Source organism: Falco cherrug, chromosome 13 (assembly GCF_023634085.1).
Source record: "Falco cherrug isolate bFalChe1 chromosome 13, bFalChe1.pri, whole genome shotgun sequence".
In the NCBI taxonomy this organism is placed as follows: domain Eukaryota; kingdom Metazoa; phylum Chordata; class Aves; order Falconiformes; family Falconidae; genus Falco; species Falco cherrug.
Window position 1 is genome coordinate 3,353,704 of NC_073709.1, and position 27,471 is coordinate 3,381,174.

At 54.2% G+C, this 27,471-nt stretch overlaps 1 protein-coding gene across 4 annotated transcripts; it reads right to left on the reverse strand.

Annotated features, from left to right (window-relative positions):
- Positions 1-13,173: 13,173 nt before the first annotated feature.
- Positions 13,174-27,435, reverse strand: BCL2L11 (BCL2 like 11). Of its 4 annotated transcripts, XM_055725686.1 has the most exons (4): positions 25,793-26,582; positions 25,201-25,564; positions 20,597-20,709; positions 13,174-16,920 (listed from the first exon to the last, which is right to left on the reverse strand). In XM_055725686.1, the coding sequence occupies exons 2-4, from the start codon at positions 25,553-25,555 to the stop codon at positions 16,831-16,833; spliced, it is 558 nt and encodes a 185-aa protein (XP_055581661.1). In that variant the 5' UTR covers positions 25,556-25,564; positions 25,793-26,582; the 3' UTR covers positions 13,174-16,830. The 4 variants fall into 4 exon arrangements, with proteins under 4 accessions (XP_055581661.1, XP_055581663.1, XP_055581662.1 ...); XM_055725688.1 differs by lacking the exon at positions 25,793-26,582 and having other exon boundaries at positions 25,201-25,716; XM_055725687.1 differs by lacking the exon at positions 13,174-16,920 and having other exon boundaries at positions 16,927-20,709; positions 25,793-26,755.
- Between the last annotated feature and the right edge of the window lie 36 nt (positions 27,436-27,471).

The window sequence follows — 27,471 nt, forward strand, 5'->3', positions numbered from 1 at the left end:
ATCGCACGCCACGTGACGAGGGGTTTTGGTAACTCAGTGCCCGTTTAACAGAGAAGAAGAAAGGAAAAACCCTGCAGGGTGGCGGGAGGTGCTGTGCCTCATGTGGGCTCGCTGGCCAAAAATGAGTCAGCAGCAAGCACGGTTGCTGCAGGAGAGGGGAGAGCGGCACCCCGGGATGCTCTTCCCCTTCTGCCGCAGTCCCTCCTGCTGCTGCTGCTGGTGCTGGCTTTGTTGGTGCTGGCTTTGCTGGTGCTGGTTTTGCTGGTGCTGGCTTTGCTGGTGCTGGCTTTGCTGGTGCTGGCTTCGTTGGTGCTGGCTTTGTTGGTGCTGGTTTTGCTGGTGGTGCTGGTTCTGCTGGTGCTGGTGGTGCTGCGCAGGGCCGTGTGGGGATGCAGTATCTCACCCGGGCATCAGCGTCTGCCTCTGCCCCGCTTGCCTCGTCCCCTGGCAGAGGAGCAGCCTGGTGTTGGGTGCTGCTGAGCTCAGGGCGGCTGCACGAGTACAAGCGGGGTGGCCACCCCCGTGGCCTTTGGGTAGCCCATTTTCTCTCACTGGGAAGCGCCCAGGTGTCCCCATGCCTGCATGGCAGAGGAAGAAAAATGATTTTTGAACGGAGGTGCGTGTTAATCACGGAATCCTTAAACCAACCACAAAACCCACTTTTAAGCCTGAGCATGTGGTTGTGTTGTGCTGACAGAGGGGTTACTGGTGCCGGCAGGGCTGAAGCGCCAGGTCTGGCTTCGGTGTCCCCATCCTTTGGCTCCGGGGTGGCAGGGGGTGGCAGCAGGGGTACAGGGGTAGGGCCCAGCCGGGGTCTCCATCGCCTGAGTCACGCCACAGCCCCTGGGCTGGGCGCAGGTTGGTGATGCCAAGTTTTTCCAAACTCAGTATTTCTTGAGAATTTTGGCTCACGGGAATTTAAAAAAAAATGAAAATGCTCTGAATTAGGGCAAAGCTGAGTCTTTTTTAATCACCTGGCTTTGCCATGGGGCTGTAGTGGAGGCACCAGGGGAGCGGTGGGGACGAGGGCAGAGGTCTGCGCAGGAAAACGCGGAGTCATGGCTGAGGCGGAGAAACAGGAACCGCCTGGTTAGAGCTGACAGGGAAGTTGGAGCCCAGAGGAGCCGAAGGATCAAACCCAGGCGGGGCGCTGAGTCCCAAGGCGGGGAGGACGTGGGCAGCCAGGGCTGCGGCTGCCTCCCCACTGGCTCTGAGCAGAGCCCCAGGCTCAGGGCTGTGGCCAGCCCCGCGTCGGACACCTCCAGGGTGCCAAGCCTGGGGTTTGTGTGGCTGGGCTCACCCGGCCACCCCGCTCCCCTCCTCTGGGGTTGGAACCGTGGGTGAAGGCACCGGCATGGCTGGGGCTCACCATGCCCAGAGCGTCGCCGGGAGAGGTGCAGGGATACAGGGAACTGGCTCTGGCTGGAAACCCCCTGCCTGCGCCGCCCCGCAGCCTCGCGATGTGCTGCTGTCCATCCCGCCATGTGCCACTGTGGCCCCCCGGGGGGCAGCTGCCCGCCGCCCCCTCCCCAGCAGCACGGCCGCACCGGGGGGAAGAGCTCCCTCGCACCGTGCAGTCTGGCGCACCTCGAAACTGAAACCAATGCTCCCCGTAGGTGGGGATTTCTCTCCATGTGTCAGCAGGGCGCTCCAGCCAGCCCCCGCCAACGCGCTGCCCGCGGCCCTGCCCACAAGCAGCTGGCAGGCAGGAGGGTGGCTGCCGCCCGCCGCCCACCCAGCCGCTCTCCCACTGCCATGCGGCTGTCAGGGGGCTCTGGCCAGGCAGCACTGCAGGCTGCAGCTTGGGGCCTTCTGGATTTCAGGATTTATTTAAAAAAAAAAACAACTTTGCCACTTGGGACCAAATCCCAGCACGAAGGTGCCCCTCCCTGTGCTTGCTGGGCTTTTCCACCGCACACGCAGCATTGGAATAAAGCGAGTCTCTTCCCTGGGTGTTGCGCTGCTTTGAGCAATTGCTAAATATTGGGTTTTCCTACCCATGTAGGAATTTTTCCATATTTTCATAACATTACTTCATGCCATACTTTCAAAACTCACGTTTATCAAGCGTGTATGTGGCAGATTTGACGGTGTGGTGTCTGGGGACAGCAAGAATGTCAGTCCTACTCCAGGTATTTTTTTTCAATGCAATAAAATCCACGTTTGTCACTGTCGCTGCAGCTGGCAGCGGGTAGCTGGCGTCACCTCTTGCGTGTGTCAGAAATTTGGTTGCTAGAAAAACTGGGACATCCGAGTTGCCCGGGCTGGTGTGTGACGCGTGGGTCCTGGCAAACGCGTGGGTCCTGGCAAAACCACAGTGTTGTTCAAGTGGTGACGGGGTAGGCGGGGGGGGGGGGGGTCTGGAGATTCCTGGTGAAGAAAGCACGAAATACGCTGGGGGCTGGGTTTGGGGTTTTTTTGCCTTGGGTGCTGCTCAGAGGTTTAGGGCTGTCCCATACCAGCTGTCCCACACCGGCTGTCCCACACCGGGCCGTGCTGTGTGCTCCCCTTCACTCTCCACGCGTGGAAAGGAATTCCCGGTGCGTCCCAGCAAGTCATTCCCAAAGCGAGTGAGCGGGGCGAGCTCTGCGAAAACCCCAAAGCACTTTCCTTGCTTTCAGTATCGCTCATGGAACGGCAAGGCAGGCGTGGCGGGGGGCTCGGCCCCGCGGTGGGTGCTGTGCCCTGGGTGCCACAGGACCGAGGTGCTCGGGCCATCCAGTCGCTCTGCAGGGGTTGACACGGGCTGTGAAACCTGTTGGGAGCGGTGCACCCTGCGGGGTTCCTCTCTTCACTTTCTTTTCTGACGTGCCTGTTTTCTGAGAGAGAGATTTATGTATTTTTTAATTTTTTTTTAAATCGTATGGGAACTCGGGGAAACCTCTTTGGATGCACTTTGCTTACCTCACTTGTACCAGACTGATTTTAATCCGCCCCCCCCGCCCCCCCCCCCCCATCACCTGCGATCCCCTCAGCCCCCGGGCTGTTTGCCCTTGCCCTGGGGCAGCTGGGCCGGGGGGGGGGGGGGGGGGGGGGGGCGGGCAGAGTGCGCCGTGCGCGGGGGGATGGGGAGCAATGAAACCAATTGGGGGCTTAATTAAAAAAAAAAATTTTGATAATGGGAAAAAAAAAAGGGGGGGGAGGGTTTGTTTGCCGGCGTTATTTGGGGTTCCGCGGGGCGCAGTTCCCGCGCAGGGCCGCGGGGGGGGCGGGGGGGAAGGGGCGGGGGGGAGGGGGCGGGCCCGGCCGGGTCCGCGCTGCTCCGAACCGCCGGCGTCTGCACCGTCTGCACCGCCTGCACCGCCTGAAATGTTTCCAATATTTCCATCATCTTCATCGCTTTCGTAATTTGAAAAATTTTTAACGTTCGACATTTTCATCGTTTTCATTACTTTTTAGTGAAAGTTTTTAGTATTTTCATCATTTAAACTACTTTGAACATTTCCAACACTTGAAATATTTTTAATATTTTCGATACAGTCACCATTTAAAATTTCTTGAACATTTTCAACGGTCAAAATATTTTAAATGTTGAAAATGTTGCTGCCAGAGGCGGGACGGTGGCTCCGGCCCCCCCGTGCCGCAGTTCGGGGGGCGGGTGGGGGGGTGGGGGTGGGGCGGGCGGGGATGGGGGCCACCTCGCCGGGGTTGGGGGGGGGGGGGGGGGGGGGGGGGGGGGGCGGGGGCGAGCGGAGGGCGAGCCCCGGCGGCGGCGGCGGCCCCTGCCAGAGGGGCGGGTCGGGAGGGCGCTGCGGGGGTTTGCAGGCAGGATGCCGGGGGGTGCGGGGGGATGCCGGGGGTGCGGGAGGGATGCTGGGGGTGCGGGAGGGATGCTGGAGATGCAAAAAGGATACTGGAGCTTTGGGAAGGATACTGGGGGTGCAGAAGGTATGCTGGGGATGCAGGAGGGATGCTGGGGTTGCAGGAGGGATGCCAGGGATGCAGGAGGGATGTCAGGGATGTGGGAAGGATGCTGGGGATACAGGGGGGATATTGGGGATGCAGGAGGGATGCTGGGGGTGCAGGTGGGATGCCAGGGATGCTGGAGGTGCAGGGGCGGATGCTGGCAGCGTGGGAGGGAAGCTGCTGAGCACAAAGCTGCAACTGCACATCTCGAGGGTTTTGGTGCTTCAGGATCTCAGAGGTGCTGCTCGACGGGAGGGTTTCAAAGCTCATTTTGTATTTCCTTGAGCTCGGCGATGTTGGTGAGGCCTCGCCAGCGCTGTGCTGTGTGGCAGGTGTTTGCTGGACATGGGGGGACCCGAGGGCCCGCCTGGCGGGGAGCCCGTGCCAGCAGCCGGCAAGATGTGCCAGTGCACGCCGCTGCATGGACCGACTGCCAGTTTGGGCTTTAAATCCTCTTGGGCTGCACTTTCCTCATTTACTTCACTTGTACCAGACTGATTTTAATTTTCTTTTCCTCACCCCCATCACTTTCGATTACACGCAGCCACTCCGGCTATTTTTTCCTTGCCACGGGGGCGGCGGGGGCGGGATGTCGGTGCTCCTGAGGAAAAGGGGCAGTGGCTTTATAGTGCTTTAAAATTGTGCTTTTAAAGCGTCTTTTCGCTGCCTGCGTACTAGAGATGTCGAGCGATCTCAGAATGACTCAGAAAAGAGGGAATGGGCTTGCTGAAAGAAACCGCTGGGCTGCACGGGCAGGGCAGGCGCTCGCGGCAGCTCCCCACGATTTGAGGCCCAGCTGGCAGCAGCCCTGCCTCGCTGGGGAAGGGGTAACACCGCCTCACCCTCTTTTTTTTTTCTTTTTTTTGGAAAGTAAAAAAATTCGGTGCTTAGGAACAGATATGCGCATTGCAAATAAATGCACCCATTACAAATAAATGCATGCGTTGCAAACAAATGCAAACCTTGGGAGCAAATACATGCATTGCAAATAAATGTAAGCATTGCAAGCAAATGCAAGGATTGGAGATAAAAACAAGCACACTTGCATTTGACATGAACCATCACGGTGCCCTCTCTTGTGGTGCCATGCGAATGAGCAAAGCGTCACAGCTGGCAGTGGGGCAGTGGGGGGAGCAGGCCAAACCACAGCCTTGGGTTGGATTTTGGGGTGTGGGGCGGTTTGTTTAAGCTCTGCCAAGCTTTTGGGGCTGGAATGTAAGGCAATGGATGCGGCTTCCTTATCTTATCCATGCCTGGGAGCTGATTCCTTGCTGCTCCTGATGGCCCCCATTTGCCCCTGTGGGGTGAGCCGTGGATGGGAGTTAGGGAAAAGCCTCTGGGGACTGAAGTGGGGCCTGAGGAGGAGCTTTGGGGGTGGCGGGTGGCTCCCGTGTGGGGCTCAGCGTGGGGAGCACGTGAAGCTGCCACGCTGGGTGAGCCTGAGGCTCGCTTAAATGTCAGGGACCTCACAAACACTGCGAGCGTCTTCTCTCACCATCCCCAAAGGTTTTTTAAAATATATATTTTTTATGTAAATACATTCTTGTCAAACCACAAGCTGTTTCTCAGTTTTGTTTTCAGCAAGCTTTGATGAACAGATTGGCATCTTCTGGCCCAGGCGGCAGTGAGAAGCTGAGCCGGGCGATGTGTGGGGGATGCCGGGGGAGCCCAGGCAGCCTCAAAGGGCATAGAGGCTCTGGCCACCCCACCGGCCGTCCCACCGGAGCAGAGACGGGCTTTCCCTGGGGAGCCCTCCTTGCCGGGGGCCAGCGCACAGCAAACGCCTGTTTTTGGCTCGCCAGGCTTAGGTTTCACCCGACACGTGGCAGTGACCAGCCCTAAAAATTCCTCCTGGGGCTCATTTATTAATAAGTTTTTTTTCCAGATTAATTCTGAGAGAGGCAAATTGCCAAACCTGTCTCTGAAAGTCCCCATATGATTTTCCAGGTGGGGGTTCATTTTCAAGCCAGCTGCTACTATTTTACCACCTTCGGGTGAAACCCATCTCTCGCCAAAGTAGGAGGTGATCCCTCCCCCCAAAAAAGACCGAGCATCATTTGAGAAATTACGATGGACCACAATCAGATCACCCACAAATTCATCCCCTGTCCCTGCTTCTTCTTTCCATCCAGCCGCCCAAAGTGTGCTCAGAGGGCACAACGGCGCGCGTGTGCCGAGGGGCAATGCTCTAAATTTGTGGCTGAAATTATCCAATATTTGGTTTCTTCTCATGCGGTAAATGGTGCAGTAAAAGCCTGGTGCACAGCCCAATTTCAGGGCACTCTCTGTGTTTCACTCTTTCCACATGAGTCAAACTAAAATGATTTTTTTTTCTCGGTCTTACCAGTGGGGTTAGTGCTCCCCTCCGCAGAGCGGCAAATATTACTGCCACCAACGGGGTGTTTAATCACGCCGCAGAGAAATGGATGAGTCAAAATCCGAATTTATCGAACCCTAACTATTTTAGCTGCTTTTTGATTCCGGTTTTAAATTGATGGGGGGGGGGGGGGGGAAGCGTTTGACTTGCGCAGCGGGTGGGACGAAAATAGTGAAGTGGAAATTCACCTTCAGCTAGACAGCCAGCCCTCCACGGGCGAGCTTTTAAATGAAATATCTTGATAAGTGATGCTTTGCCTGGCTGAAGCTGTGTCGGCTCGGCAGCCTTGCTCCGTCACCTGCCTGGGGGGCGCAGGCATGGGAAGGGGGTGACGGGGGTGCAGGGTGGCTTTTTTGGGGTGCTTTTGGTCATTATTTCTCGGCACTGAATAGAGGAAGAATAAGTTTCAAACGAAGCATGTTTTGTTTTGTCACAGGAAGTGGAGAGAGCATTGGGAGAGCCCTGAGAGATTGACATTAAAAAATATATATAGAGAGAGTGAGATTCTGGCCAAAAAATGATGATGTATTTGTGTCTGGCATAAATAGGGGGTGAACTGAGGTGAGGGGTGAGTGGGGCTGCGGGACCCCCATCCCCAAGCATCGCTGAGGAGGAGGCTGGGGGGGGCGGTGGGGTGGGATCGGGTGGGGAAGGCAGCCCTTCCCGGAGGGGCAGCCGGCAGCTCTGCCCTGTGCCGGGGAGTCCAAAATTGTGGCCAGCTCCCTGTGAGGGGCCAGCACCCCTCCGGCGCCTCCGCTTTGGGAAACCGTTTGAGCTCTTTCTCGGGCAGGGCTTGGGCTCTGGCGCTGACAGCGGTGGCAGCCTCAGGAAAAGGAGCTGGGTTTCACAATGTCTCATTCCTCCCCCAGCCGGGCTGCCCCGCCAGGCTTGCTAATTCTTTGAAAAACCCCAAAATTGGTTATTGCAAAACTGGGGGTTCGCCGGGGATGCAGCACATCGCTTCCCTCCCCGGCAGCCCGGGAGAGCATCGCGCTGCCCTGGCCACAAATGACACCAAACCCGCGGCGGGGGAAGGCTGCGAGCCTTTCCTTTCAATTTAACCACCCCCCCAAAATGCCAAATTTAAGTCCCCCCCGGCTCCCCAAGGGCTGGCGGTGGCTGAAATGGGCTCCCACATGTGAGCGGGGCTCTCCGAGTCTGTCAGGCGCTTACATGACTTTCATTTTATTTTTTTAAAATGCCTTCATCCTGCAGTATTAATTTGCTTTTTTGGTTTCACTATTAATATCGAATAGATGCTAGATTGGCAGCATTTGTTTTCGGTAGTAAATAACAGCTCAACTGATTTAATCCACGTCACGCTTCAAAAAGGAGGGCTTGGCCAGGATGGCTTCGTGCTGGTGGCTGGGAAGATAGAGAGGAAAGCACTGTTCAGGATTGGGAAAAATCCAACGGGTCACGTAGGGACGGGTTTGGTGTCTCCCGGGACAGGGAAATGCAAATAATTCAAATTAAAGTGAGGATGCTCGGGCAGGGCAGGGGCGTGGGCTGGGGCTGGCTTGGCGCTGCCCATCGCTGCCCTGGGGCTCGCCCCCACCTTTGGGACAAAAATATGGCCAAGGGATGATTTGGGGGTTAAAGCTGCCCTTTTTCTCGTTGTGCTGTGGCTTTTCTCTGCCTGTACTCGAGGCTGTACCTTTGCTGAAAGGTTGCAAACAGTTTTGGGAACAAGATGTCTGCCTAAAGCATGACAGAATTGGCCACAAATTGCAGATGAGACTGATAACAAAAGCCAACAACATAAAATATGTTGAAAAACAACACGTTAAAGGCTACAAGACCACTGAAGGGCTTTTTTTGTGTGTTGGGTTTTTTTTTTAACCAGTTTTTATGCAATGGAAGTGAAAACACATGAAAAGAGAAATGCCTTTTTTTTTTTTTCCCCCTCTCTTCTCTTAAATCAGATGCTCCCTGAGCAGATGGTGGCTGAAGCCAGCGGCCAAGCAGGGCAGCACCCCCAGGGCAGCATCCCAGGGCAGCACCCCCAGGGCATCCCAGGGCAGCACCCCCAGGGCAGCCAGCCCCTGCCTGCACCTGCCCGGGGCAGCTGCACCGCTCCCCCTCCAGCCCCATGACTTTTTAAATCTTCATTTCTGCAGCCAACAAGGGCAGTTGAATGGGTTTTTGTTGTTTTGTTGTTTGGTTTTTTTTAACCTTAAATATATTTCACATGAAACACACCGGTAACTCAGGGTTGTTGGATTTTTTCTCAAAGCAAAGGGGAGAACAGCCCACAGCTACCTGCTGCGGGGGGGGAAATTCTTTGTTTGAATAAATCAGGCTCGACTCAGAAATTAGGATGAGGTTTTTGTTTTTGTTCTACTTATTTAATCTTTGTTTTTATAAATAAATACAAATAACTCAAACTGAAACTCGATGGCTTTGGTGATAATAAAAGAGCAGCCCTGGGGAAATTTTCTTCATTAACATGTTCTTTCACAGCCCACACTCGGGTTTCGGTAGGAAAACTGCTTAACCTTTGCAGCAGCAGAAGCAAATGCTTTTTGAAGTCCAGGCACACTAAAACACGGGGTTCGTATTGCGAAGCTGGCTGCACATCGCCGGGCTTTGCCTTCATTTTAGGGGACATGAGTAGAGAAGAAATTATCTCATGCCCTAGCAGCATGGGGCCCCCTGCCCTTTCGCCCCTCGAGTCTCCCCTTTTCCCCTTGCCAGGAGGGAAAACATAAAAAAACCCAAAACAACCCCCCCAAGAAAATATTATAAAAAAACCAACTGCTTCGGTTTTTTGGTTGTTTTTTTGGTTTTGCGGGGCAGCTCTGTGCTTTACCAGCTCTCTTATAACATACTAGTTTTTAGTATTTGCGGCTCACTTCCTGTATGAGGTTAGTTTGTTTATCATAAAATCCCTATTTTTAAACCCATTTCTGCCAATAAGTAATTTGAATTTTAATGTCAGGCGCTCGTGGCTGTTCCCCCCGGTCCCTGGGTGATAGGAGGGCTCTGCCACCACTGCCGGCCCCAAGCAGGATGGACGCTGGGGTGCTGTGCCGCCAGCACACGGTGAGCTCTTGGAGGCCCCGTGACCCCATGTCCCCTCTCCTGATGCTCAGCGGGGTTATTTGTGCGTTTCAGAAAAAAGGGAAAAAAAAAAAAGGGATTTCAGAAAAACCTGTGGTTTCTTTAACACGGGACGCACCGGGATGCGGTGAGGTGGAGATGTGGCTCTCATTGCCTTTTCCCTTTGCTCTTGCTCCTGTGCTCTTCACATCCTTCCTTGCATGCCATCCTCCAGCCTGTGCCGTTACAGAGGTGCCAATTAGAGCCAATTAGTGCTGGAGCCACTTGCCGGCACAGGCAGCTGAGGTGATGCTCGGGGAAGCCGTGGTTTGCTGCCGTGTGTGTTCCCCCCTTAGGGAATGGCTATTGCTCCATCTTCCAACTTTATTTCCCCTAATTAATATCCAAGATAATTATGTCTTTGTCAAAAAATTTTTCGCTCGGCGCGTGACATCTGTAAGCGTGCTGAGATGAAGCATGTGTTAATTAACAGCCCATGAGGCTGGGAAGGGAAGGCTTCCTGCGTGCCCTCCCGGGAAAATTAACGTATGAGCCTGTCAAAAGGCTGGCGAGGAGAAATTTATCAAACGGGGGAAGAAAAGGCCCTGTATCCCCGCGAGGGGCCCTGCCCTCGCCCAGCGCCGGCCCCAGTGAGCCACGCGGCGCTGAGCAAGCCACTGCTGCAGCACCCAAGGTCGTCCTGGCTCCCCGGGAGCGGCCGCTGCAGGGACGGCGGTGTCACCGGCAGGAATAACCCCACACCTCACCTTTACAGGGCAGCTTGAGTATGGCAGGTCTTCATTTTTAAAACTCCCCAGAAAAGACCCAGAATAGGTTTAGGATGCTCAGGAAGGGTAGCAGAGGGTGGGCAGTGGCTTGCAAGCACCTTGCAGAGCCCTTGCTGGCGGGCAGCAGGAGGGGCCCCTCGGTCCTGCCACCCTTGGGCTTGTCTTGCACCCTATCAACGTGTTCCCTGCCCCCCTATAGCATCTATAGTGCCTCCTTATTGCTCCTAGGGGCCTCCCTGGCCAAGTGCCGGGGCAGCCTGCACAACCCTGCCTAAGCCGGCCGTCTCCCATCACCATCAATGCCGGGTTTGACGAGAGCAGAGGCCAACCAGCCTAGTAGAACCTGCCAGAAACACGAGAAAACCCGCTGGAAACAGTGAGCTTTGTTGCAATATGAAAATCAAATGCAAAGCTCAGTTGGTATTTTTAGCTGTTTAAGGCTGAACAGGTGTTTGAAAGGTCAGATGCGAGTCATTGGAAAAAAACCCAACAGTATATATAGAGGGCGAGCCGGGCAGTGTGGCCTTGTCACTCCGGCGGCACTGGATGGCCACGGCATGGCAGCTGGTGGCCGACAGGCTCTGCCGAAGCCACCGTGTTCAGCCCGTGTTTGATGGGTGCTCTGGCTTGTGCGCCCCCCAGCCCCTCGGCCGTCAGCACCCAGTGGGGGCTCCGGTCCTTAGCGTCCGAGGCAGGCAGGGGCTGAGGGACACCTGGGCTGGTCAGAGCTCGGGGGACGGGCTGAGGGCTCTGTGTCCCCAACAGGTCTGCACAAGGTGGCCTGGAGCGTTTGAGGAGTGCAGAAAGGCTTCCTTCTGGGTGTGGGGCTCTGCGGCCACGAGGCTTTCAGATGGCTTTTCCATGAGGAAATTTTTTATTTTTTTGTTTTCAAGGAATACAGGAAGTTTGTCATCCTTAAAACAAAACTGCAGGTGGTTTTATGTAGTTACTAAAGCAAAAAAATTAAGACCGCAGAGAGAAAGCGCCTATCTCTTGGGGAGCACCCAGATGATGCGTCTTTGGTGGACCTGGGCCATGACCACCTTGGACTTGGCCATGGCCAACCTCAACCTGGCCATGTCCAACCAGGGCCACGACTGCCTTGGCTTTGGCCATGGCCACCCTACACCCGGCGATGGCCGGGCACGTGCCCAGAGCTGCGATGCCGCCTGCGCTCTGCAGCACGGCACGCTGCCAGCAGGACAGCGCTTCCCTTCCCTCTTGCCTCGGCAAGGTCAGCGGGTGCAGGGAGGCGATGAGCTCCCTCCAGCGCAGGGCACAGCGAGGACTGCTGGAAGCACCAGCTGCGGCACCTGCCTGGGCAGGCCGGCGGGCTCCCCAGCACCAGCGGGACCAAGGAGCCATGGGCACAGCGAGGCTGGCAACAAAGCCTTTTTTTTTTTTTTTTTTGAGTTAAAGAAGCCCCTAAAATAGCATCTGAAACCAATAAACTTCCCTTTCAGGAACTTCTGTAATTTGAAACACACACAAGAACAACAAAACAAAACAAAACAAAACAAAAAAATCCAGAATTTTTTTAAAGTTGTTTGTCAAGTAGGACTTTTGGGTTTAAATACATTTCAGCTAGTGGGTGCTGGGGTGCAGGAGCACTCGGCGCAGCGTGGGCTGCAGCTTCCCAGGGATTTCTCAATCTGCTTTTCCCCCAGTTTCTTCCTGCCTCTCAGCCTTTCCAGCTGACGCACAGTCTCGCTGTGTTGCGTCACGCAACCTAAACTCTGGCTGCCCAGCTGATATTTCGGAACAAAGCAGCTAAGAATAGCCCCCATGCACACCCGGTGCGTGGTATGGGCCAGCAGCTCATCGCCTTTGAGCAAAAGTAAAGAAAAAAACAGCACTGAGCCCACACCCGCATGTAACAGCCTGGTTTGTGCCCATGGCATTGGCACAGAGCTCCAAAATGGGAATTCAATGGGATGCCAGGCAGTAAGGGGGAAAAGCATCAGCCCAGGGATGCGGGCGCTCAGGTGTGATCATCTCGTAAACCCCTGGATGTTTCTGTTACGTGCTACCTTCCCCACCACCCTGTTCTTGGCGTGCAATGCTCTCCTTCCCTCTGCGACCACCACATTGATGCTCTTGGTTTACTCATTAGCCTTTAAAACAATTTATGGGGGCTTCCAAAAGAAGCATGCAGGCCTGGTCCAAGGGGAGCCACCCCATGCACCTTGGCTGGCCCGTCCCCAACCCACTCTCATTGCTGCCCCCCCCCCTTAACTCAGAGACCTCTGCCACCACCTCTTCTCTCTGCCCCTTTTATGCCGAAAACCACATTGCAGCCATCTCAGCGGAATATTGTTCCAAACCTCGGCTGATGCTACTGGTTACCTGCGGTGAAATAAAAGCAAGAGTAAGCAGAGGGGTGGGCAGGGGTGGGGACACCCCTCTCCTCCCCAGGGCACCCGGTGTCAGCCAGCGGGTGCAGCAACGGGATGGACACCGAGGTACAGGGAAGGAGGATGGCAATTTTACAAGCAGAGTGATTAAACTTTAAAATTAAAATAAAAATAACAGAAAGTAAAAATAATATAACAAAATAACATAGATACTCAAATAGAGTAAAAAAAATAAAATACACAAATAATAAAAGTAAACCCCCATGCTTCCCCAAACTTCAATACACGTGAAAAACAACTGGGGACAGGGAGCACCCTGAGGGAGCAGAAGGGTGCACAGCAGCTGGGTTTGAGCCCTTCGAGGCAGCCCATGGCTGCAAAGACACAAAAATGTAGGGAAAAAAAAGATAAAAACCACCACCAAAACTCAAAGCACGCCTGGCCAGGGCAGCAGAGGTGCTGCTCTCAGGTTCGGGAACACTCAAGGCAAGATCTTTACAAACCAGCTTCGTTTAACAGATGCATTTTAGCCACCCAGGAACTTCAGAGCATCTCGGAACAGAGGGAAATGCCAGGCACGCACCCAAATCCTGGGTCTGGGGAGAATGGGTGATGATGAGAACTGGCCAATGAAGCAACAAATATCCCCTCCCCAGCCCTTCCTCAGGTGACCCTCAAGCCCCCAAAGAAAACAGCACTCATGACAAATAGTTGAAAGTTTTTATTCATATAAAACTCATATTAAGAACATAAAAGATTGCATCTTAAAAAAAAAAAAAAAAAAAAAAAGATCTGCAATTATTTACAGCAGTATTGCACAAGTAAAGTGGCAATTACCCTGTCCAAAATTCATCAGTGCAAAACACAAGTAAGCCAGGGAAATTGCAGTAAAAATGCTACATATGCTGGGTCCTGTGGAACGAGTTAGTGATTCATCGGCGTATCAGCACGCGCCGGGGCGGTACCTCATGTTAAAGCCGGACCAGGGAAAGTGGCCGAGATGGATGGCTTTAAAGATGAGGGTGGCAAAAATCACGGGGATACATAAACCAAATTCCCACTGAATTTCACTAATGCCGAAGTCTTTATTGTGCCTAAACCACTACCAGGAAGCGGGACTTAGGCACTTTGAGAAAAAAAATAATAATAAATCTCATTATCCAAACCATGTTGGCTGCGCTGCCAGGAGAAGACAGTGTTTTGGAAGGTGATCCATCACTTATTGCAGGGGCAGGGAGGAGAGCAGGGGGAAACAAAATCTTTACAGGAACTTAAATAAGCAGAAAATAAATATACAACATTTCTACAAGTTACAGCATTATGGAACAGTAGAGTGCATTAACGACACAGGGAAAAAAAAGAATCTACAGTATTTAACAAGTTGAACTCTAAAAAAGTTTAGGAAAACAGTTTTGGTTTTTTTTTTTTACTTATAAGCTGTACAAAACTTACATGAGAGAAAGGAAAGGAAATACATTGCACACAGATATCTGGCTCAGATGATGAAAAATAATACGGTGCCCTACTCTAATAAATATTCAGGTATTTACAGTTATGGAGAAAGAGAAGCATTAACACATTGTGTGAGACTGCCCGGGAATAAATCTGGTTTCCCTGCAACCAAGGAAAACTCTTCATCACATCCTTTTGGTAGAACAGAGACCACAGGTTACACTAAAAATGATCCAGAGCAGTCAGCCAACACAGCAAAGATGAGCGTAATTGCTATTTAAAAACAACATTCTTCTGCTCAGAGGCTTTTTGGGTTTGGGGTTGTTTTTTTCCCCTAAACCTCACAGCTCTACATGGGTAAAATTTGTTTTTGGGGGCTAATTTTCTATGCCTACCTTTTGGCCGGGAACACCTCCTTATGGGAAAGTTCCAGGCAGATAGTGCCAATACCTTGATTTTTTTCCCTTAAAATGATATATAATTTTTTTCTCCGTTGTTGGCTGGGACGGCCCAGTGGGGAGGACGGGGTAAAGTGCTCAACATTTCTTTGGTGTACTCCAAGGGACACATTCTGGGCGGGGCGGTGCCTGGACGCTGTAAGGCTATAAGACCCAAAAAGCACCATTTCATCCTCCGATGACAGATGAAAACTCAACTGGGAAAAAGAGCTCATTTGGTTTCCCCCTCGGCTGCTGAATTTTGTACTTTTTCTTTTATCAACAGCCATGCAATTCCACGTGGGTTCCCTTGAGAAACCCACAGCAGCAGCCACCCCGCTGGGGATTGCTACATAAACCCTACAGAAAAATGGCGATGGCTGGCACACGGCTGGGGCAGCACGGCTACGGCGAGCCACAACCCAGGGGACAACCAGCAGGAACCTGCCCTGGCCAAACTCACCAGTTAATGTAACCGCTCGCTCTCCACCAGTGCAAAGGCTCCCCCCAGGACTCTCTCCACGACACCCTTTCCAAAACATCCCCTGCTCCTGCAGCTGAGGCCAACTCCTGCAACCGATGCTCACTCATCTTGCAGGTCCAAAAACAGTTAATAAATTTACAATAAAAATTAAAAATCGCTCCGTAATCCTCCAGAGGAGTGCAGTCGGAGGCACACAGCCCTGCACCGACACCACAGCTCGTCACCTACCCGACAGGCACAGGCAGCCAGTGCATAGAGGTCAGATTGTACAGTCTGTCCATCATTAAAAACACTAATAATCATACATGGCACTCAACAGCTTCTCCCTGCACACGTATTGCAGGGAAAAACAATATCGTGGGCTTGGGTTTGGTTTTTCTCTTTTTCTGTTTTTGTTTTGTGGGGTTTTTTTTGTTTGGTTTTTTTTTTTTTCTCCTCCTTTTTTTTCCCTATGGTGCTGGTGAAACCAGAAATAAAACCCACGGTGTTTGGAAGTGGGTTTGAGGCCCACCTGCACCAGCCAGAGGGAAGGGGCAGCTCCGGAGGCAGAAGGGTACGTTTGTGCATAGATACCCTGCTGAAAGCGTCCACCGTGCAGCAGCCGCCCGCTCGCGAGCTGAACCAGAGACAGCAGGGGGGGCCCCCCCCAAGGCAACAGATGCGCTTCTTCCAACAAGCCTTCGGGGCTCCTCCAGCAAGGCTGTGGGGTCTCCAGGTGGAAAGGGAGATGCCCTGGGACAGCATGGAGCACCTGGTCAGGTCTTCCCAAGGGAAGGAGGGCAATCTGGGAGGAGATGGGGCAGTCAGTGGGGAGCAGACCCCACACAGCAAGTCCCCAGCTGGATCTGCACCAGGCTGGCATCCTTTGGCACCTCTTCCAGCTGCATCCCTGCACACCAGCATCCAGGGTCTTCATGCTGCCAGTCCTGTCCCGCTCATCCCCCTGCTCCAGGCTGGCCTGTCTGAACACGGCGAGGATCCCAGGGGGAAAAAAAATAATAAAATCCAGCGCCTTAAAAACTCTCCTGGGTTCAACAGCAACTTCAAACAGTTCCTGAAGTTATGCAGCAGGAGCCGTCGTCTCCGGGTGCAAAGCTGCGGTGTGCTGGGAACTGCTTCTACCTGCCTCCGAAAATGTTTTATTGCTAATTACTCAGTCACCAACATTATATATTATAATATACAATACATAAGCGTATTCACACATTTTATAGAAAGAATTTCTAAAAAAAAAGGCAACCTGGTGGATTGTTTTGTTTTTTTGTTTTTTGTTTTTTTTTTTTGTGATATTTTGGACCCTGGGAGTCTGACAGCTAAATCTTGAAATTCAGAGTTTAAAAAAAAAAATGTAAAAAAAATTTAAAAAAAAAAAAAAAATCAGTCAGCAGGAAATAGGCTATTTGCATGATGCAAATGAAAGTGGATTTGGGGTAGCATTAGGTATTTACAGGTAAAAGAAGTGCTGATTTAAATCCCTCTGCCCTTCTTCCATCATCGCCACCCTTTCTTACGGACAAATGCCCAGGAGGCAAAAGAAGAGGGGAGGGCTCCATGAGTCTCTGCAATAAGGTCTGCAAAGCAAACCGAGACGGCTCTGCCCATTAGCTGGCTCAGGTTTTCCTTTTCCTCGCTGCAGGGTTTATCCCAGACAAGCCAACACGCTTCCAGAAATGATGACCAAAAAAAAAAAATATTCCATTGCTGTTGAATATTTTCTCTGAGACTCTTTAGGAAAAATAAAAATAATAAAAAATGAGAGGTTGAGAGAAACGCAGTAAACACCACTCTCTGACAAAATCCTGCAACGGAGAGTCCCAGCAGGTCAGCATGGGATGTCCACCCTCATCTGATGGCCCCCGCCACGTGTCCTGGGGGAGAGGCAGGGTGGGAACCGGGTGGTGCAGGGAGCCCCACATCCGTCTGTCTGTCCATCCTCCCCGGGCTTTCCCAAGGAGTAAACAAGTCCGGTGCCTTGGGTTGTGCCCTGTGCTCACTGCATCCTCCAGATGAGGCGGATGATGTAACGCAGGAGGCGCAAAATGATGATCTGGGGATTTCCTGCCTGGTTATCCAAGAAACCCTAAAATGAAAGGGGGGGGGGGGGGACGGGGGACCAAAACAAAACAAAAAACCAAACACAACCGTGACTTTCATTTCCAGCGTGAAGCCCCTGAGCTACAAACACCTTCTGCGGTGCCACACATATTTCAGAGGCGCGAAATCAAGCATTTCACAAAGAATGAAAATAAACCCCATGACCTCTCATGTTGTCCTTCAACAGAAAGCTTTGTAATACTCAAAGGATCGAAGCTACCTGCTCCCAGCCACGTTTGCCTCGAAGGCAGCCACCGCGGCACCGCTCAAGGGGGACGTCACATGCGAGCCCCTGCACATGGGCAGAGAAGCTGTGTGATGCTGCCAGGAGGTTTGAAACGTGGCAAAGGAGCAGTAAGCCCTGCTAGCATGGTCAGGAGTTTTTAAAAACCATAGTGTAGGAAGGGTGGTAGGAAGAATTTTAAAATAAAAACAATGAAAACACCTCAGTAGGGAAAGAGGCACCCAACTCTGCACAGGCAGGTCCCTGCCTGCAGCAAGGGGACACGGATTTTAGTTCAGACCGCTCCAGGTGTAACCACCACCTCATTCATTAAACACAGCAAGCCGGACGCCGCAGCAAAACACTCCTCCCTCAAGCAAGGGATCAGAACAGCGTACAACGAAAAGAAAAAGGAGTGCACGCCAAAGCAGTATTTATTTTTAAGGCTTTTTTCTACAGCAAAAGAGCAGCCCAGAGGTTCTCCCTCTCCCCGTCTATACCATCCCAAACCGATCCAATTCACACTATATTCAGTGCAGTAAAATCATGCCTGTGCATGCCCCAGAGAGAGAAATTACGCTGTTTACGCTGATATGCAAAGCGCCTTCCCCGCTACAGAGGCATAAGGCGGGGAGCTGTCGCCATGGAGAGACGATGCTCAAGCATCCTCTGGCCAGGTACCCACGCCAAGCACAACTCTCACACTGGGGCATCCCTGCACCCCAGAGCATCAGGTCCCTGTGTGAGTGGGATTTATTCACCCAACAACTGCATGACACAGCCCACCACACTGCCTGACCACCAACGTGGTGGAGAGCAAGGAAAAAACAACAAAAAGCCCAACCGCCTTAGAGAAGGACGCAAGAGAAGTGACAAAACTGGGTTTACTGTATTACAGAGGTATAAAAAAAGTTACAGAGTTGAAACAAGACGTTTTCTACTTCTGCAGGCAGCTCGGGTGCAGGCAGCAAAGCTTGGGGCACGCAATGGCAGCCAAGCGATGTACCCTCTACCGGCAAAAGCCTCAGCGTGGAGCTGGCCTCCGTGGCCATCTCTGCTCACTGGACCCACGAGCTTTGTCAGGGCAAAGAGGGGCTGGATGGCAAGTTGATTCCCTGTTGTCTTGCCCAAGACAGTCCCCGGGGGGAAGGTGACACACAGGGTGCACCAGTGGGGAACACGTGGTCCTGACCTGTTCGACAGCTCCGACCTGCCCGGCAAGTGCCGTTTTGGCAGGGCTCTTAGTTCCCCATTTCTAACCTCACACTTAAAGGGCAAACCCCAGCGAGCGGCAGAGCCAGGCGCTGCTGCCGGGCACCAGCCGTTCCGGTAAGGCGTCCTGCCTACCCCTCCGGCCAACGGGCTCCAGCTCCGCAGAGACCACCCTCTCTCTGAGCAGCCAGACGCCTGGCAGAAGAGACCCCTTTCTGCAAAGCAACAACCAAGCACATTGGGAACAATAATTCTACAGCAATTGCTTAAAAGCTCTGAAACCTCCTCGTTTCTGGGCACAACAAGCAAGAATTAGTCAGATGCTAATTAAGCCAGGTACAAAGTGTTTTTAGGGTCACGCATGACAGCCTCTGCTTGTGTCATCTAGCAAGTAGGACGTGGTCCTCTGTGTTTCAGTTCTCTCCCTGGGGCAGCAGGTTGGGAGCTTGGCCATGGTGCTGGAAACCACACTGTGCAAACCTGCGTGATGCTCTGCGACCGGGCACGTGCACCCCATCCTGCTGCTGGCTTCACACCCACCCTCTTGGACCAGTGGGTAGAACACCCTTTTCCCACCCCTCCTCAGCCCCCTGTTGGATTCACACCCTCTTATACACCACGCAGCACAGACCGTAGTTTTTGTACAGGGCGGCACGACGTGCCTGGTGCAGACTTCCAGTGTGCAAGGTCTCATGTGGAGCAGCGCCAAGAGCGCTGACCCCCATGAGATAATGCAGGGAGGAAACTCTTGCTCACCACCAACCTGTTCATGGAAGGCACTGGAAGGGCTTGCCCACACTACAAATTTGAGGCACTGCTCCCTGAGCCAGTGAGAAGGGACAACACGGCACTCTGCATTTCTGCCAGCCCTTCTGGATCCACTCACTGCTACCAGGGGCCTTCAGCTTTCTGAATACCTGAGGGATCAGCCTGGTCCCCACCTTTCATCAAAAAGATGTCCTTCACAGAAAGAAAAGCAGGTACTTTGCATCACGAGCGATCAGCCTGGATGGGGGAGGTCACAAGATGCGCATTCCGGGTTTGGGATAAAACGCAGCATATTGCCAGGTTGTTGCGTGTCAGGAAAGCCAGAGTGCTCGGAAAGAAAACTGTCAATGGAGAAGTCTCCAGCAAGGCAATGCCGAGAGGCCATGTGGAAGGAACCAGACCGCAGCAGCCTGGCACCAGTTTTGGGGAAGAGCCCCTGCCCACAGGCATCCACCATATGGACTCTGGGAGCGGCAAGGGAACAGGCTGCAGGAGCGACTCACGAGCTGGGGAGGATGGATAAAGATCCGGGCAGTCAGCATTTCATCACCGGTGCTGCTAGCTAACACACTTCTGACTCCTCTTCCCAGAGACAAGCACAAGGGCGAGTTGATGGACCAGAAACCACATGCACGAACACGCAGCCATCAGTAACACTCAGCAGGCAAGTTACTGGCTAACGATGCTCTTCTGAAAACTACTGTTACTTCATCTCTCTGGGTTGGTTTGTTTTGGGGTTGGCTGTTTTTCTTTTTTTTGTATTAATGCCACCTTTTTTTGTTGCAACACTCAAAGGTGAGCGTTTACAGTCTTATAAATACATGGTTCAAAACAACACTGGCAGATTCTTTGCAAGAAAAGTTATCAGACCAAATCCATCCCTGTTTCTTATTTGCAACTACACTTACACACAAACACACACAAACACACAGGATCCTCCACAGCAGGGATCTTGGGAGCAGGACACAGAAACCTGCTGCATTCACTCCCTGCACCTTTCCCTAAACCCACCGGTGCCAGCACTTGACTGCTCCGCAGCTCCCAGAGCGGCTCCTCCCACCACTACCCCAAAAATGCCCAAACACACCCCAACTTCCCTGGCCTCTTCACTTTTAGTGTTTCTTCCTCATTATTGTCAGGTCCAGTTCCAATCCAGCAATACATTTTATTGGCCCTGGGTGCTATGAAAGATACTGCAAACCTTGTACCCAAAAGACAATTCAGGTCCCAACTTAAAGGTTATTTTTAATCGATCCAACGATGCTGTTGCAGCAGCAGCCGCCTCGCCGGCACAGGCAGCACACCCCTGCGTCCAGGCAGACACAACCACCCGCGCACGTCCTTTTCTACGTTTGAGTGAACGAAACATTTACCGCAGAGCTAGTTTCCAGAGATGATTAAGCTTTTCCCTTTTAGAGACCGTGTGTAAAGAAATGGAAAGTAAAAAGATGAAAGTTACCCTTCTTGGACAATAGGAGGCATTGAACTCGTCTCCGATGCGCCGCAGCTCCTGTGCAATCCAGATTTCAGGCTGTACGTCTTCTGCTAGCAAGTGAGACTGCCACCGGGAAGCTGTATGGGACAAAACCGGAGCACTTAAAACAGATGAACAACAACAAAATACTCTATTAAACTTGGCACAAGTCAACGAACTACTACTATTATTTTTATTACTACCATTTTTCAATTTTCTTTTAAATACAGTTCTGAGGAGTTGCACAGGTGCCAGGCTGCTAGAGCCTGCATGTGGTATGCAGCGCAAGTGGGACTCGTTGCATAAGACGTACATGGCAGGATAGGCTTCTATTCCTTACTAATTTTATATTACCAACACTAGGCTTTTCCTCCTTTTTTTATTTATTATCGACTGCCCTTAGGAACATCTCCTCTGCTGTAATCAGGCTCTGGTCTCTTAAATAAGGAGGATAGCAGAGATGCCACGTTCCAACCTCTTTCCCTAGCAAAACCTCCTCTTCCCCCTCTTTCTAAATAATTTTCTTTTCTTGCAGGCACAGTAGCAACTCCTCTCTAACCTTAAAAACCCTCTGTCTGGGTAGTTTATTCAAATTCTCACATTTCTTCCCCAAACAGATCTGAAGTGCCCAACAAGAAAAGGAAAATGATTGGTTTTGTCGTACTGAGAAGAAAGCCACAACTGGATTTGTATGCCGAGAAACCACGCTTCCAGCAAACCAAAGGACTTTCCATCCGCAGGAGGGAACCGAGACGCTCGCCTCTCAAACAGCACCTTCCCATGCTTTAGCAGAAAATAAACCTGACGCAAGAAAACAGTGCTGGCTTGTAAGGGGAAAAAACAAACAAACAAGAGCTAATTTATCAATTATACTGTACTATACACATCTATTCCAGTCTCTACTTTAAGAAGTTATTAGACAAGTGATAAACCCACTGTGCAATCCCCCAAACAGCTCGGGGAGAAAGGGGCAGCCTGTGACCCAAGCAGGACCCCACAGAGTACCTGCACTGGCATTTCCCCCCCTCCCACAAACCGAAGTACAGGATCCAAGCAAGAATCACAGCCTTAAGGAGAAAAAAAAAAACAACCACCAAGTAAATAAAAAAAAAAACCCCAACCCTACACAACCCAAAAAAAACCCCACAGCACAAAACAAAACAGAGTGTTTTGGCACGATAGCTTAGAAGGAATCACAAGGGAATAGAAATAGCTTCCAATCTCAAAATATTCAAAGGATTAGTGGGGCAGTAAAAAAAAAAATAATTTTTTTAAATAAAAGCCTGGCTCCAACCTGACTGGAAAATATATTTCCAAGCCAAACTAGCACTGCTTGGCTCGAGGATCTGTTTTGTTTTCAAGCTGTAGTAGTGCAGGAGTAGTACCCGCCGCCTGCCCAGGGACAGCCCCAGCGTATTTATTTTCCTCGCTGGTGAATGAAACGCAGCAGAGCCCTCGCGATACTCCAGCCCAGCGCTCTGGAACGCAAACAGGATTTCAGCCAGGGCGGGGCAACCATCCGAAATCCCACCGCCACCAGAGCCAGCCCTGGGCTGCCTGCCCCAGCGAGAGCCAAGCTGGAGCTGGGGGGAAATGGGGGAAAAAAGAAAGGGGCAATGGGACAAAAAGACGTGAGAGAAGACCCAGGGATGAAAATAAAACTGCATCAGAGAGAGGCACCGCTCTCTCTCCATCCTTTCCCCCTGCCCCGGCATCACACCCCAGAGCTCATCCACTCAAGAGGTGAAGGCTGGGGTTGGTGGCTGAGAGCGAAATCGGGCTGAGGTTTTTAGAAAGGACTTTCTGCGGCGCTGCCAAACAGCAGCATCAAAAGGGTCCAGTCATAACCGGTCCCAAAAGCTGTCAGAGGTGCTCTTGGGGTGGGGGGGCACTCAGTCATGTCACGAGCCAGCTGCCACGGGGACAGGGACAAATGAGAGGCCAGCAGTACTGCCGGGATGCCTGCGTCTTGCTCTACTCCATGGGATGCTTCAGCTGGGGACTAGCATGGTAACGCTGCAGTCCCTGCTTAGCAGGAAAAAAAGAAAAACAAACCCCAAACTGCACCTCTGTTTCCCAGGCTTGGTCACCCAACCACCCCTGGAGAAAAACCCCTCGGACAGCTTCACAGGAACCACACACAAAGCTCGGAGAGAAAACAGCAGCAGCTCCCAAACAAGAGCAACAGAAACCACACTGCCAGCTTCTCATCTCAAGGTTCCCCCCAAAATTCAACCATTACACCCACAGGATTTCCTTCACAGGCAACGAGAGGTTCATGCTGCTTCTTTCCCCCTTCCACACTGCCTGAAAACATACTGACATCAAAAGTGTGCCGGGAAAACCCATTTACAGAACACTTGCACGTGCCTGCTCCAAATACACCCCAAAACCCTGTGTGTAAACGCTGCATTCCTGTGCCTTTAGACAGATCAGCTCTTTGAGCAAAAAGCCCAGCTTAAGAAAATTACCAGCTCCTGCTGAGAGCCAAAGACTTGAAATATCAGTCTAAGGTTTGCACAACCCTACTAAAGGGGGCGGATTTCTTGTCTCAGGTGACTTCACAGCAAGCAGCTCCCAGCAGGACAGCCCACCACCCCTGCCACCACACTCTTCTGCAGAAAGCAGGCTTGTCTTTTCCCTCCATACCTTCCCAGGCACAGCCAAATAAACTCATCCCGGCTCCCCTCCTACTCACCCCCAAAAGCATCTTCCCAGTTACACCAAGCCAGCACTGCAACGCTCCCCACCTCCCATCCAAGAACATCCCCTCGCTGCTTTTGTCTCAAAAAACAGGCTTTGGAGGTGACCAGCTGTACCACCTTGCACCATCAGAGAAGCGCAATGGCCCAAAGCATTGCTGCCCGCCACCTCCCACGCCAGGGACAACTCTTCCTCCAGCAATTAGCACACGCTCACACACCCGCACACAACCCAAGGCATTCAGTAATTCCCCAGGGCTGCCTCCACCTTTTTTGTCTGGCATGGGCACTTTCAGTGCTTAATTATACTTGGCCCATCATCACTGAGAACCTTGGGGAAGGTTTTATGAGATTTAGAACAGGCAGCTTCAGGGCAGAACACGAGCTTACTTTGCTCGACCAGCCTTGGAAACAGTCCACCGCTGCCCATGGGAGAGGCTGAGAGCACCTATCGCGCATAAACTGCCCTTGCTTAGAGGAAATGCCTGTTTTTTATTATTATTATTATTATTAAAGGCCACTTGCTTGCCCTTCCTGGAGAAGCTCTCCATCTCCCACCCTGTGCCTCATGACAGATAAAAATCAGTGCATTAAAGCACAACAAACAAATTATGCCCTTTGCTTCCTCGACCCGTTCCCATGCAGAAAACTTAACAGCAGGCATCCGGTGGGTCACTGCTGAGGCAAGGGGACCGAGGAAGAGGCGTGCTGGGCAAATCCGTAGCCCTTTCTCCAGGCAAGCTGCACGGTAAGTCACAGCCTGGGCATAAAACGGCTCCACGCTCCCATTTAAATAGCTCGAGTGTTTTCCATTTGCTTATAGTTGTTTAGGATGATGTCCCTAGCAACAATAACTGAACAAAGGCTGCAGTAAAACCAGCATTTCAACAGCTTTCCTAAGCGATGAAAAAGCAGGAGCTTGGAAAAAGTAGCAAAAACTTTGGTTTCTTCCTGGAGCACAAAAAAAAAATCCCAAAAAACAAAAAACCAGAAAAAGTAAAAAGTCACTAGCTGCGGCTCTCCCTGCCGAGGAACTCCAGCATCCTTGCCTGGCTATGCCACGTGTGTTTGCACTATGCGAGGTTGTGAAACTTGCATTAAGCTGTAATTACTGCAATAATGTCAGAAAATCTTTCCTAAGGGCATATTACAGTAAGCCTTCTGCAGCTGTAACCACAGCCATTAACCAGGGAGGGAAAACAACAAAAAAAAAAACCAGCAAAAAAAAAAATGTTTTGATCACGTAAAGCTTGGAGCCGGTGTTTATTGTCCCCCGAGGAGCGCTACCGACGCGGTACCTGCCTTGCTCCCACCTTCCCCACGGTTTCGCCCGGCGGAAGTTTAAAGGCTTCCTCCAATTAAGGGGAATTAAAGAGAGGGGGAAGGCACGGCTGGATGGCCGGCGCGGCTCCGGCGAGCGTGCTCTCCCCGCCACTAGAGGCTTCCAGCCAGCCCTACCAGGTACGGCACATGTAAACACCGGACCGCCCGCCCCGCTCGCCAGCGCCGGCCCGGCGGGGAGGCGGGAGCGGCACCGGGGGCACGGCGCCGGGCCGGCGGCCACTTACCTGGCTGCGCCGCGCAGGGCCCGGCAGAGGGGCGCCCCGCACCGCCCTGCGCGCAGCCCGCGGGACCGGGGAGCCGGGCAGAGCAACGCCGACCGTCCCGCTCCTCCCCGAGCAGGGCCGGCCCGGCCGGAAAGGCGGCGGGCGGCGGGGAGGGCGGGAGCGACGGGCACTGCCCGCCCGCAGGGCCCCGCAGCCCCGGCCGGGCCGCCCGGCACCGGGGCAGGGCGCTGGCGGCAGCCCGGACCCCCCACCCCGCGGCGGCAGGTGCGCGGCCCCCGGCGGCGGGGGCGATGGCGGGCCCGGTCCGCCGCGGCCTTACCCATGGCGCTGAGGCAGTGGCTGAGGGCCTGGCAGGGCGGGCTGGGGGTCTGCGTGGCCTTGTCGCAGCTGAGGGGCGCGGGGCTGCGCTCGGCGTCGAAGGAGAAGTACCCGCTGGAGGAGCGCGACAGCAGCGGCGACCTCCGCACGAAGATGAAGAGCGGCGAGCGGGTGGCGAAGGGGCCGGGGCTGGCGGGCGGGCCCCGCGGCGGAGGCCCCGCGGCGGCGGCGGAGCCGGGCAGGGCGGCGGGGGCGCCCGGGCGCAGCTGCGCGGCCGGGCCCGGCCCCTCCGCCGCCGGCAGCCGCCCGCCCTCGCCGTCGCGTTGCGCCTTCACCTCAGGGGGCTGCTTGGCCATCGGGGCTGCCTGCGGGCGGAGCGGGCCGGCGTGAGGCGAGCGGCGGCGCGGCGGGGCCGCCACCGGCCCCGGCCCGGCCCCTCCCGCCCGGCCCCATTGTTCTGCCGAAAGTGCTGAGGCGGCAGCTCCGCGCCGCCCGCCCGCCCGCCCGGCCCCCCCCGGCCGCGGCCGCCCGCCCCCCCGCCCGGCCCCCCCCGGCCCCCCGCGCCCGGCCCCCCGCTCCCCGCCCCGGCTCACGGTGCTCTCCCCGCCGGCGGCTGCGGCGGAGCGGAGCGGGGCGGCCGCGGGGCTGCGGCGGTGTGCGCGGCGGCCCTGCCCCTGCGCCTGCCCCGGGCCCTGCGCCGCCTCCGCCGCCTCCCGCCGCCGCGCCCCGCCCCGTGTTTACAGCGCCGCCGCGCCCCGCCCCGCCGCGCCGCCCCGCACGGCCCCGCCGCCGCACGCACCCCCCGGCGCTCCCCGCCGTGCGCTCCGTCCGGCTCCGTGCGCTGGGCAGTCCCGCACCGCTCCGCTCCCTGCGCTCCGCACCCCTGGCACCCGCCGCCCCGCACTGCCCCCCGCGCCGGGCTTGCACCGGCACACGCCGCCCCGGCACCGTGCACACACACCGGCACACGCAGCCCTACACCTCCCCGCTTGCACACAGCCCTGTGCACCCTGCGCTCACTTTTGCATACCCCTCTTACGTTCCCACCCTTGCATGACTCCCCGCACGCTGCACACTTGCACCCTGACACACACCGTGAGCCAGGTGTATACCGCCTGCATGCACGTGCTGTGCGCATGCCCCTTACACCCCCCACGCACGCCCTGCTGCACCCCCACCGCACTGTGTGCACACACCTTGCGTGCCCCACGCCCCGTGGGTGCACCCCTTGCCTCCACCTGCTCGGCCTGCACACACACGCATCGCCGTGCAACCCCTTGCACACACACTGCCCCCCTGCCGCACCACGCACACCTCCTCACACCCTGCAAACTCCCCATGCACTGCCCGCTGCACCCCCTGCACCGCACCCCCGACCCATTGTTCCCCCTCACACCCCTGGCTCCCCACCTTGGTGCAGGTCTGTGGGTGCACCTTGGTCACCGGGAGGTGTCAAGCGGCAGGAGAGCAGCCCTGGTGGGTGGCACCCAATTTCACATGGAAGAAAAAAAATAAAGAAAAAAAAAAGAAGAAAAAATAGAAAAAAGGGAAAAAATCAGGAAAAAAAAAGGAAGAAAATAATAATAAAAAAAAGAAACAGAGAAAAATAGAAAGAAAAAAAAAGAAAAGAAACCAGCAAACCCCAACCCCAGCAGCCTCATCTACGATATGTTTTGCATGAACAATCACAATATTATTTTGCGGTGATGAAGCCAACCCTGCGCCCTGGCAGGCGGGAGCTGCCGACCGCAGCTTCCTCCGGCCTCAGTGCCCACGCAGGGCACCCTGCCAAGCTGCCTGCCCGAGCCCAGGGCCGCAGCCCCCAGCCCCCGCAGCCCCCAGCCCCCTGCAGCCTGAGCGAGTGTGGCAGCCGCTGGCATCTGGAGTGTGGGGGACACGGCCAGGGTGGCGCAGGGATGGGGCTCCTTCGCCTGCTGCTGCTCCCACGGGGCCACTGTGCGGCAGGTGCCAGGGGTCCGGAGGTCCCGTAGTGCCCCCCCTGGAGAGGGGGCCGGGCCGGGGCAGCACCCTGTGGTGCATCCTTCGAGCAGCAGCAACTGGGCAGGAGCCAGGCGGCCCCGGGGGGCCGAGCTTCACCGGTGAAGCTGGTGCCAGGGTGGCACACAGACGCCCCCATCGTGCCCGGCATCCCCCCGTCCCAGCCGCAGCAGGGCCCGGTGCTTTCCCAGCCCAGACGAGGGTCTCGTCCCCCCGGCCAGCCCCTCGCCCTTGGCCACTGGGCAAACACAAGGACGGCGCCGGCGGCCTCGAC